Source organism: Fukomys damarensis, unplaced genomic scaffold (genome assembly GCF_012274545.1).
Source record: "Fukomys damarensis isolate Sample0158 unplaced genomic scaffold, DMR_v1.0_HiC HiC_scaffold_5, whole genome shotgun sequence".
In the NCBI taxonomy this organism is placed as follows: Eukaryota; Metazoa; Chordata; class Mammalia; order Rodentia; family Bathyergidae; genus Fukomys; species Fukomys damarensis.
Window position 1 is genome coordinate 65,716,946 of NW_022900917.1, and position 12,288 is coordinate 65,729,233.

Consider the following 12,288-nt stretch of genomic DNA (forward strand, 5'->3'; position numbering starts at 1 on the left):
TGAATCTTCTCAGAGTTTGATATACTTGGCCACCCTGGAACCAGTACATTGGGGATAATGGGGGCAACTGTTTCAGTGTTATAGTTTAAATATGCTGTGTTCTCTAAAGACTCAGGTATTGGTAGTTTGATCTACAAGCAGCACTGTTAAGAGGTGGAGCCTGGGACCTTATCAGTGGATTAATCCAAGATGGGCGTGGTGGTGCATGCCTGTAATCCCTAGCAACCCTCGGGCACACTGAAACAGGATTATAAATTCAAACCCAGTTTGTGAGGCAGGCGGCGGAACCACTGAGCTAAATCCCGGACCCCAGCCACATTTATTTTATAAAGGTAGTAGTGCCCTCTCTGACTTCGCTGCCACTGTGTTCGGTGCACTCGTCCGCCGACGGTTTAGATCCGCGGAGCGGGGAAATCTCAGAACCCTTGTCAGCAGCCTTACCGCCGAGTCGCCCGGGCCTTCCGCCATTTAACGGAACTACCTTGGCCTTGGGGGACGAAGCGGAGACGCGGGCCGGAAGTTAGGGCGGGACTTCCTGGATCTGCCAAGCTAGGTCGATGCTATTTGGTTCTGTGACGTGGCAACTCAGTGGGCGCGACTCCGCCGGAGGTGAGTTCTCCAGGCAAATCTTCTGTCTGATCACTCGTCCTATATCCCCGATGTTCAAGGGAGGGGTCGGCCCGGAGCAACTTGGGGGAATTTGGGAGCGGCGGCAGCGCCTCTTGGGGCCGCGTGGCGGAGTGGGTGTCTTGTCGTAGGGGCTCCACGGAGGGCACGGCCCGGGCTCTGCCCGCTAGGTGCTGCGCGCGGCTTGATGTGACATCAGAGACGTCCTTCCCTGATGACAGCGCTGTAGCTGACTCCCCTTTGGATGAGCGGGCTCCCTGAGGAGAAGTAAGTAATCATTTGGGTTCCTCGGGAGAGTAGAGCCTGAGGAATCGGCCAGCAAGTATATCTGCGAAGGGTAGCTACTAGGTCTTCAGTACCAGGATCAGCCTTTGGCCAGGGGACTACCTCGGCTTATTCAAGCTGTTGGCTGAATTCGTTGCCTTGTAATAGTAACACAAAGGTTTGGGTTGCCTTGCTGCCAGTCAGAATGGACCATAGCTCTTGGAGGTCCGTATATCTGGGAAGTAACATTGACTTGTCAGATGTTTCTCAGGTTTTTAATGGCTCATGTGACTAGTTTGGGTCAGGGTCTGGTTTGGTCTAGTTTGGTTTGGGTCTGTGACAGTAACTTTAATTTCATCTGCAAAGTCCCCTGTGTTGTCTGGTGGTGTGGCACACTAGTAATCTGTGACAGTAACTTTAATTTCATCTGCAAAGTCCCCTGTGTTGTCTGGTGGTGTGGCACACTCACAGGGATTAGGACACATGGGGGGGAGGTGAGCTTTCTGCTTACCACAGATTAAGTTTATGTTCTCTGGTCAAGGTACTACAGAGAATGAGGTGAGAAAAACAAGATGTGAAGCAAGTGCATAGTTTGCACAATTTATAATTTAAAAAAGTATATGTACATTTGCTTTTGTAAATGTGGAAGGATAACCAGAAACTGGGAAGAGGAACCAAGGGCCTGGTTGGGAGGTTTTGTTAACCTTTTAAGCTCCCTCCCACTCAAGTCAGAATCCAGGATCTTGTGCATGCTAGGCAAGCTCTTTACCACTGAACCACACACCCCAGCCCTCACCTTCTAAGTTTTGAACTATATGATTCTGCCCCTGTTCAGTAATAATGATGAGAACTAGAAATCTTTTAAAATAAAACGTTCTGAATCAAAACATGGAAGTGACTGAGTCTACCCATGGAAAGGGAGAGTAAAGATTTTCCATATGGATACTGGGAAGCCTCCCCACACAGACATACACACACCATGTCTCTTGATCTATTTCTGCTGGACATGAATGAGCTCCTGAGTATTTTCTCTGCTTTCAGTCTCATCCAACACCATATTTCTGAGCACCCTGCCAGGTTAATCTTTTGAGATGTTTTGTTTTGTCTCTGATATAAAAGTGCAGCCAAAGGTCTCTTATAATCTGTCCTCAGTGCCCATCCCTCTGAGCTCTGTATTTGCCATCTCCTTCAAGCTTTGACCCTACACTTATTCTTAGACCTTCTCATTCAGACTACTAATTGTGGGTTCTTCCATGATCTCACTCTAGCAGCCCAACCCAGCCCCTCTGCCTTGTCCAAGGAGCCCGTGGGTGATGCCTTACCATTATTCCTGCCACCTTTCTACAATACAACCACTCCTCAGCTCCTTTCCAGATCACCTTGACTACACTTCACTGAGCAGGTGGAACTGCCACTACCTTCTGATATCCCCCTTGACTTCATCTAAACCTGAAGTGGAAAAGATCCCTCCACCAGGCCAGAGACTGCTGGCCAAAGATACTGACTACATCTGGGCTGAGTTTGTGCTCCTTCACAGGATAGGGCGAGGCTGCTTCCCTGTAATCCTTTTAAATACCTGGAACCTTCAGAAGTCTGTGCTGTAGACCTGCATTTCACAGAGTGCAGGCAGCACTCCCACTGCAAGATGTGTGAGATGCAATACAGTGCCTATCAGGTTGTGCCCTGCTCTTTCACTTTTTTGTCCACATTGGCTGCCCCATGACTCCTTGGGCCTGGCCTACTTGCCCCTTCTTTCCTCAGCCTTTACACTCTGCTTCTGCCTTGTACTTCCTTTCCCTAGTATCTGCATAACTCTTTGCTTCCTTTACCTTTAGGTTTCTCAGTGAGGCCTACCCTGAATAACCTAGTTAAAATGCCCCTGCTGCCTCTTTCAAAAGCAATTGCCCAGCTCACTGATGCATTTGTTATGATTTTTTACCATAGTGAGCTCCAGGAGGGCCAATAGTCACTGCTTTGTCCCATAGTCTACCCAGGATACATATCAGCTTATAGGAAACACTAAAAAATGTGTATCCTGGAGAATAAATTTGGTCTATAGGTTGACTGACACTTTTCACTGTGGATTTCTGCTAACATTTCTTGCTTTGTCTTTACTGTTGAGGAGCAGAGGTATCTTTTGGGAGAGCACACGGGGGAAGGCTGGAATATGTCAGGCCCTGCTCTCTGGTGGTTACTGGGCAGGGTGAGTCTAGGGAGAGGGTTGGACAGTCAGTAACTCAGTCCATGTGAAGAGCCCTTGTGCCTTCAGGTGGAAGTGTCCCATCTTCTCCCCAGAGAGTAGGCTAAGACAGGAGATGAGCCAAATTTGGGAGTCTTTACAGGATAAGGGATGTTGCTACTTGTAGACTGGACAAAATCACCAAACAAGTTGGTATAGGTATGGAAATGAACCTTTGGCATCAGTATATACAGGGAGATGAGAGAAAGGGAGAGCAGCTGGTACAATGGGTGGGCATCCCAGGAGCGTGGAGACAGGGACACCTGCTTTGGCTGCTGCCGGGTGCAACTCATATAGACTCTACTACTTGGATTGTCAACAATGGCAAACAGTATTCCATGTGACTGTATGTTGTCCACAAAGTGGGCTGCCCTTGGCTGCTCAACCTTTGCGGGTATTGTTCCTCTTTTGTAAATGTGTCTTGTGCATTCTGCTTCATAGCATTGTGTCGGGAACCAGGATTGAGAGGCAGACCCACAGCAGGAAGCAGACACTGTGAAGGCTACTCTGCTATCACGATGGGCTTGACCCCCTTAGGGGGTTCCTATGCACAAGACACTCACTCTGCCTGGAGGGTCAGCATTTCACTCTTTCTGCCTGTAATCCTGGCTCATGATTCTGTGTCTCTGTGGCTGACTATCCCGCCACTTTGATCCAGATTCAGGGAACATAGCATTAGTCCCTGATACTTGACAATACCAGACCCTTTTCAAGTATCAGGCTGTAGGAGCAGAAGAAATTTCTGACAGGAGGAGAATGGAGCTAGCCTTTCCACACACTGACCTGTGTCCTTGCTGGTCTTTAGGTCCCAGCTATGCCCAGCCTCAGAGTTTGCCCCAAGGAGTCAGAGATGGAATCCTCAGCTCCAGAACCATCCCCTTGGACCCCTGCAGCACAGGCTTGTGTGAGTGATGCTCCTGTTGTGACCCGCCCTGGATCTCCAATCTACAGGCCCCTCATCTGTGGCACTGTTGAACTGGAAACCATCTGCCCTCATCTTCAGCAGCCAGGTACTGAGAACAGGTTCCCCACTGGTACCCTCATTCTGGGGAGATACATACAGCACCTTGTGCTCATTCTAGGAGGCCTCTTCTATATCATGCCTCATGGACTCAAGGGACCAAGGCTGGGTCTCAGAAAGGAAGTTGACATGGCCTAGCCTCTGGTGCTCTTAATAGGGATTGTTAACCCTTTGACACAGTGTTGTAATGTGATGATTGCCACGGTCCTTTGCTTTGCCCTCTGACCCCTGCCAAGCCCAACAACTAGGCTGATAGGTCTGTCCTGCTCCCTTCTAGCTACATTTACAGCCCATTTGATCTTACTCCCTCTGAACCCTTTCAGAGAATCCTTCACAAAGATTCTTCACCAGCTCACCCATTTGGACCCTTCAGTAATGAACAGGATGACTATTCAGTGTTGGGTTCCCCGGCTTGGGTCAGACAGCTGCTGTTGTACAAGGGGACATTCTGCTCAGACCATGTGTGAGCAGGAATGGTTAGGCTAAGGGTAGAGATGGTGCAAGATAGCCAATGTGTGTCCGACAAAGCAAATTCTGGACAGTGGAAAGAGAAAGCAGGTAGAGGATAACACATGATAAGGTCCCCAGAAATGGCCCTGCAAAATAGGCTTGCTGACCAGCCTAAGCAGAGATTTTTTTTGTTTGTTTGTTTGTTTTTTTGTTTTGGTACCAGGGATTGAACTCGGGTCCTTGTGTTTGCAAGGCAGGCACTGGAACCACTGAGCTAAATCCCTGGCCCCAGAGAGAATATTAAACAAGTATCCAAGGGGCTCCTACTAGGAATGTTGAAGGTATCTAGGATTCTGTTAGAAATTAAAACAAACTGATGAGTATTCATGTTTTAAAAGCATCGTGGAGCAAATTGGCAGAGTAGGCAACTCCAAATACCTGTTATTCCATATAAATATTAAAGCAAATGAACCACCAAGTGGAACCTATCAGAACCAACTTTTTCAGAAATTTGGAAAATTGTCAATGGTCTATGGCAACCAAACAAACATTAAGTCAAGAAGGGAATTTTAAAATAAGAAAGCTTTGCAGTCCTACTTGCCTATGCCCTAATTCCTTTCTGCCTTATTGGCACTCCTAAAGCAATCAGCCTGCATTCCCAGTGTGGGACATGGTCTCTGGTTGCAGAGGGAGCAGAGATCTTCCTCTGTATCTGTTCTAAACTAAATGAGGCTACTTGAAGAACTGATACACACTACACATCTCTGTTCTGCCTATCTGAGAATGGACCTGGGGCATCATTTATACATACAGCCAGCCATCCACAGCCTAGGAAGAGACATGAGGGAAAATGTGCCTTCATAAGCACAATTGAGAAATTTAGAAAGTCAAACTTATGCCTAGGATCAGGTGTCAGTTTGGAAAAGACCTATGATGATTGTAAGCTTTCACCTTTGGCTGGTGTCTAAGCTTGTTGAAAGCTAGGAATGGAGGAGATGTTGTAAACAATATTAAAGGCAGACCCTAGGATCATACTTGTCCACAGACTGGGAAAGGTGTTTTGTTTTCCTTTTGTTCTTGATGTGCAAGGCCCTAGATTCAATCCCCAGCACTATATACACGTGTGCACAAGCACACACATACATGCACATGCACCACAACAAGCAAATGAACAAAAAAATAATAGTGGAAAACAAGCTAAAGAAACAGCCCCTGCTATATGTAATTTGTAGTGACAGTGTACCCAACAAAGAATAGCCTTTGCAAAAATAATCTGGAAAACACACTACATGAATAGATGACAGTAGCCTTCAACAATCTAAAAGAGTAAATGTATTTACTGAGTCACCACAGAATAATATTCAAATATCCAGTTCTTAGCAAAATTACAAAACATACAAAGAAGCAGGAACATATGACCCATTCAAAAGAAAAAATAAATTGGTAAAAAGGGTTCCTGAAAAACAGACCTTGGACTTAGTAGACAAAGACTTCAAATCACCTGTCTTAAATACACTAAGAAAGCTGAAATGAAACTATTAAGAGAGAACTAAAGGAACCAGAAAAATAAAATGTATGAACAAATCCAGACTATCACTAAAGAAACACAAATTATAAAAATGAACCAACTAGAAATTCCAGAGTGAAAAAGTACATTAAAATATTTTAGTACAAGGTTTCCACAGCAGATTTGAGCAGGAAGAAGAAAGAATTAGCAAACTTTAAGTTAGGATGGTTGGAATTGTTTAGTGTGAGGAGCAAAAAGAAAAAAGTTTCAAGAAAAGTGAACAAACAATGGATCTGTGGGACTCCGTGAAGCAGACGGATATACATAATGGGGGGGCAAGTAAGACATGAGAGAGATGGGTAGTAAGACTATTTGAAGATATAATGGCCGAAAATCCTCAAATTTGATGCAAGACATGAATCTATATCCAAGAAGCTCAGCAAACTTGAGTAGTGTAAAGATGAAACTTACACCAAGTTTCATTATAATTAATCTTGAGTGCAATAAGAGAGAAAGTGCCTCATCTAGTACAATGAATCCCAACAAGATTAGGAGCTGATTTTCCTGAGGAAAAAAAAAAAATGGATGTCAGAAGACAATGGGATGACATATTTAAAATGCTTTGAGATGGTCGTGGTGGTGCACACCTGTAAACCCAGCACTCGGGAGGCTGAGACAGGAGGATCACTATAAGCTGAGACCAGCCTGGGCTACATAGTGAGTTCCAGGTCAGTTTCAACTACATAGTGAGACCATGTCTCAAAAAAACAAAAACAAAACAAACAAAAAAAAATGCTATGAGGAAAACCTGTCAGGCAAGAATTATATATGTGGTAAAACTATCCTTCAAAAATGAAAGAGATCAATCCCTGGTACCAAAATAAAAAATGAAAGAGAAAGGGCCGGGGATTTAGCTCAGTGGTTTGTTGGCCTGCCTTGCAAGCGCAAGGACCCAAGTTCAATCCCCAGTACCAAAAAAGAAAGAAAGAGAAATTCAGACATTCCCAGATAGACAAATCTTGAGATTTATTATGAATACACCTTTCCTATAAGAAATGTTAAAGGGAATCTTAAAGATTGAAATGAAAGAACAGTAGACAGAGACTCAAAGCCATACAAAGAAATAAAGACCTCTGATAAAGGTAATTACATAGGTAAGTATAAAAGTTTGTGTTGTATTTTTGGTATATGAATTCAGTATTTATTTTATACATAAATTAAAAAACAAGTGCATAAAAAGTAATGTCTGTTTTCTGCTGGGGATTTAGCTCAGTGGCACAGCACCTGCCCGGCAAGCGCAAGGTCCTCAATTTGATTTCCAGTGCCAAAAACAACAACAAAAAACAATAAGTATGTTCTGACTTGGTTTGGTTTTTTAGTGTGGAAATTAAATCCAGAGCCTGCCAGGCATATGCTCTACCACTGAGCTCCCCCTGCTGAGCCCAGTAAGTCAGTGTTTTTGATCTCACTATTTATTATAAAGATGTAGCCTATGATGACAACAAATCATAGAAGTAATAGCTATATGAGAAGAATTTTGTGTGCTACTAAGGGTAAATTGGTGTCAACTGTTTTAGGATATTAAGATACTCATTGTAATCTCCATAGTAAACACTATGAAAATATCTAACAAATGTATACAAAATGAAGCAAGGAGAAAATTATAATGCCACATTACAAAAAAGTCAACTAAATACAAAAGAAGGTAATAGTAGAGGAGTTGAGGAATAAAAAGATGAAAGATACACCCAAAACAAATAGCAGTATGGTAGAGGTCCTACTTTTTCGGTAATTACTTTAAATGTAAATGGATTAAACTTTCTAGTCAAAAGACAGATATTAACAATATATAAGTAAGCATTGTTCAAATATATACTGTATGTAAGAGATATATAGACACAAGTTTAAAGTGAAAGGTGGAAGCTGGGTGTGGTGGCACGCTCCTGTAATCACAGCACTCAGGAGGCTGAGGCAGGAGGATCTCTGTGAGTTCGAGACCAGCCTGGGCTACACAGTGAGTTCCAGGTCAGTCTCAACTACATAGTGAGATCCTGGATCAAAAAAAACAAAATAAAGTGAAAGGTGGAAAAAATATTCCATGCGAATAGAAACCCAAGAGGAGCTGAGATGACTGTACTGTAATACCAGACAAATCCAAAACCTGGTATAAGAGAGACATTATATTTTAATAAAAGGGTAGGTTTATTAAGATATGGCAGTTATAAACATGAATACTAAGAAAAGAGCCTCAAAATACATGAAACAAACAGATTTGAAGGGAGAAATAGTTGTATAGTAATAATTGGAGACTCCAGTACCCTAATTCCAAAAAAATGGGTAGAACATCTAGACAGACGATCATTAAGAAAACAGAAGCACTCTTCCTGCTTCAGCCTCCCAAATACTGGAATTGTAAGTGTGAACCACCCAACCCAGCAAGAAAACAGAAGACTTGAGCAATGCTACAAGCCAACTGGACCTAACAGACATTGTCATCATCTGGTATTTGTACTCCTCTGAAGTTCATATCTGAAATCTAAACCCTAATATATTGGTGTTAATAGGTGGAGCTTTGGGGAGATGATTAGGTCATTAGGGCAGAATCCTTGTGAATAGGATTAAGGGCTGAGAGTTTGGTTGCCCCTTTTCTTGCCATTCTGCCACTTTGGGACACAAAGAAGGCACCATTTCTGAGGAACAAGCCCTCATCAGACAGTGAATCTGTTAGTACTTTGATCTTAAACTTTCTAGCTTCCAAAACTGTGAGCAATAAATTTCTATTATAAATTACCAGTCTAAGGTTTTGTTTGGAGTTTTTTGGGTTGGGGGGTAGATTCTGGGGACTGAACTCATAGTTTTATACATGCTAGGCAGGCTACCTCTGAGCTTTCTCCCTTACTGCTGAAGTATTTTTTTTTTTATAGCAACCTAAAGACTAAAGAATACATAAAACACTTCACCCAATGCAGCAGCAACACATTCTCAAGTGTACATAGAACATAAACACTATACATCAGACCATTAAAAATTCTCGGTAGCTGGGTATTGTGGCACATGCGTTTAATCCCAGCACTTGGGAGGCAGAGGCAGGAAGATTGCCATGAGTTCAAGACCAGCCTGGGCTGAGTGGTGACCCTGTCTCAAAAAAAAAAGTCTCAAAGTTAAAAATAATTGAAACCATACAAAATATTTTTCCAACCACTAACTGGAAATTTAAAAAAGATATAGAAATAAAGCTACAAGTAGGTCAAAGGAGAAATCAATGCTGATAGAGAAATGATTAAACATAACATAGCAAAACTAAAGAGATGCAGCAAAGGCAAGGCAAAGTTTTAAGGCAGGAATGGAAAGATGGTTTAACATAAAATCAATCAGTGTAATTTTACCACATGAATAGAATGAAGTAGAACCATGATCACCTCAACTTATGTGGAAAAGACACTTAGGAGAAATCCACAGGCTAACAGTATATTCCATAATGAAAGATTAGAAACTTAGCACCTCAAATAAAGAGCAAGACAATTACATATGCCTGTTTCATTAAATACCTGCATTAAAGAGGTGGAAAGACAGCAAATCAGTAACCTAACATTACATGTTGAGGAACTACAAATACAGGAGAAAATTAAACCAAAAGGTACCAGAAGAAAGAAAATAAAAGAGCAATGGTAAATGAGAGTGGAAACTAGAAAAACAGAAGAATCAACAAAATCAAAAGTTCTTTGCAAAGATTAACAAAATTGAAAAATCTTTAATTAGATTGCCAAGATAAAATCAGAAATGAAAGTGGAAAAACTAACAGCATTACCAAAAAGAAAAGAAAAAGAAACAACATTGTGAATAGTTGTATGTTAACAAAGCCTTGGGCTGGTGATTTGCAGTGCAAGGTCCTGAATTTGATCCCAGTACCAAAAAAAAAGCCTAGAAGAAAGGGAAGGGACAAGTGTACAGAAACACAGTTACCAGAACTAACACAGGTAAGAACCTGAACAGACCTATAACAATGAAATTGAAGCAATAATGAAAATACAAAGAAATCCAGTACCAAAATGGCTCTGGTGGTGAATTCTGCTAATATTTAATGAATTATTTCTAAACTCTCTCAGATGCCTTCAACATAAAAAAAAGGAGGGAATATCTCCTAAATCCTTTTGTAAGGTCAACATTATCCTGATAGCATAGCCAAATGAAGACATCATAAGAAATTACAAATTGAGCATGGTAGCATATACCTGCAGTCACAGCACTTAGGATGAGGCAGGAAAAGTTCCAGTCAAGCCTGGGCTACATAATGAGTTCAAGGACAGCCTGGACTGCACAGTAAGACTCAAAAAACAATGAAAAACTAGCTGGGCAAGGTGGCGCATGCCTGTAATTCCAGCATTTAGGAGGCTGAGGCAGGAGGATCACTGCAAGTTCACAAATTCAAGGCCAGTCTATATAGCGAGACCCTGTCTCAAAACAAAACAAAAAAACAATGAAAACTAATATTCCTTCTAGTTAGAGATGTAAAACTCAATAACAGCAAACGGAATTTAGTATCATTTAAAAAGTATTGTACTCTATAACTGCATGAAGTTTAACCTAGAGATGAAAGAGTAGTTTAATATAAATCTGTAGCTAGGCATGGTGGTGCACACCTTTCATTGCATCCCTGAGGAGGCTGAGACAGAATGCTTCAAGTTCAAGGCCAGCTAAACTACCTACCAAGACCCTGTCTCTAAAAACTAATCATATTAATAGAATGAAATAGGAAAGCCATGATCACCTCAACTTATACAGGACTTTGCCTCTGAGATCAAGAATAACATGTATGTCTGCTTCACCACTGCTGTTTATCATCATAATGAAAGTTCAAGCCAGATCAGTTAAGCAAGAAAATAAAAAACATCCAAATTGGAAGCAGCCATAAAATATTTGTATAAGACATGACCCCAGATGTAAAAAATCCCAGAGGACCTATCATAAAAGCTATTAGAGCTAATAATTCGGCAAAATTGCAAGGCCTAAGATCACAAGAAATCAGTTGTCTTTCTGTACACCAGCAATGAACAATAAAAAAGGAAATTAAGGAAACAGCTTCATTCGTGAGGGTGGAAAAAAGGAGGTAAAAGATGTTTCACTAAAAACTGAAAAACATTGCCAAAATGAATTAAGTAAACAAGGCATGTTGTATTCACAAATTGGAAGGCAGGTTTTTATTTATTTTTTATTTTTTAATTTTTTTGGTACCAGGGATTGAACTCGGGTCCTTGAGCTTGCAAGGCAGGCCACCAAACTGCTGAGCTAAATCCCTGGCCCTGGGCAGTTTTGTTATAATGTCCACACTACCCAAAGTGATCTATCCCAGTGATGACAAGTAAACCTTTTACAGACTGAGTGCCCAGGTTGTAACCCCAAGCCCACTTATTTATCAAAAAGTGCCATTACTCCAATTAAACCTGAATACTGATGTTTTAGTTTAGGAAATCAACTCATGATGTCATCACAGAGAGGGCTCTGTGTGCCCACTGTGGCCTGCATGCCATAGGTTTGCCTTCAAGGGTCTATCCTATCAAAGTTCCAGTGGCCTTTTTTGCAGAGACTAAAAAATTGATCCTAAAATTCAATTATATGAGGCCCTGAATGCCAAAACAGCCTTGAAGAAGAACAAAGTTGGAGCACTCACACATTCTGATTTCAGAATTTCCTGCAAAGCTTCACTAACCTAAATTTTTTCCTGGTATAAAAACAGCAAAATCCCTTCACCACTAGGATGCCTATAATTAAAAAGATAGGAACTGGGCATGGGTGGTATCCCAGCACTTGGGAGGCTGAGGCAGGAGGGTCACAAGTTTGAGCCTACCCTGGTCAACTTAATAATTTAGTGAGACTATATCAAAATTTAAAAGGCTTCAGAACATATCTCAGTGGGAAGCCCCTGGGGTCAATACCTTGTACCACCACCACCAAAAAAAAGAAAGAAAGAAGAGAAGAGAAGAGAAAGAAAAGTGTTCACAAGGTTGTGGAAAAGTTAGAAATGTACAACTATTTAAACAGCATTGCCATATGACCAAGCAGTTAGTTCCACTCCTAGATACATATACAAAATACTCAAAGACAGATACTGAAACAAGTACATAGGTTTGACTTAACAATGGTTTGACTTATAAGTTTGTTTTTTTTTTTTGTTTTTTTTTT

The 12,288-nt window shown here is 41.7% G+C and overlaps 1 protein-coding gene across 4 annotated transcripts in view; it reads left to right on the top strand.

The window, feature by feature from the left end:
* Positions 1-391: 391 nt before the first annotated feature.
* Znf250 (zinc finger protein 250) overlaps positions 392-12,288 on the top strand; it is a 39,579-nt gene continuing 27,682 nt past the window's right edge. The window contains exons 1-3 of one of the 4 annotated variants that reach the window (XM_033760772.1): positions 397-609; positions 759-894; positions 3,936-4,140. In XM_033760772.1, coding sequence (XP_033616663.1) covers positions 3,945-4,140 — 196 coding nt within the window. In that variant the 5' untranslated portion in view covers positions 397-609; positions 759-894; positions 3,936-3,944. The other 3 variants (XM_033760773.1, XM_033760774.1, XM_033760780.1) reach the window with 3 other exon arrangements.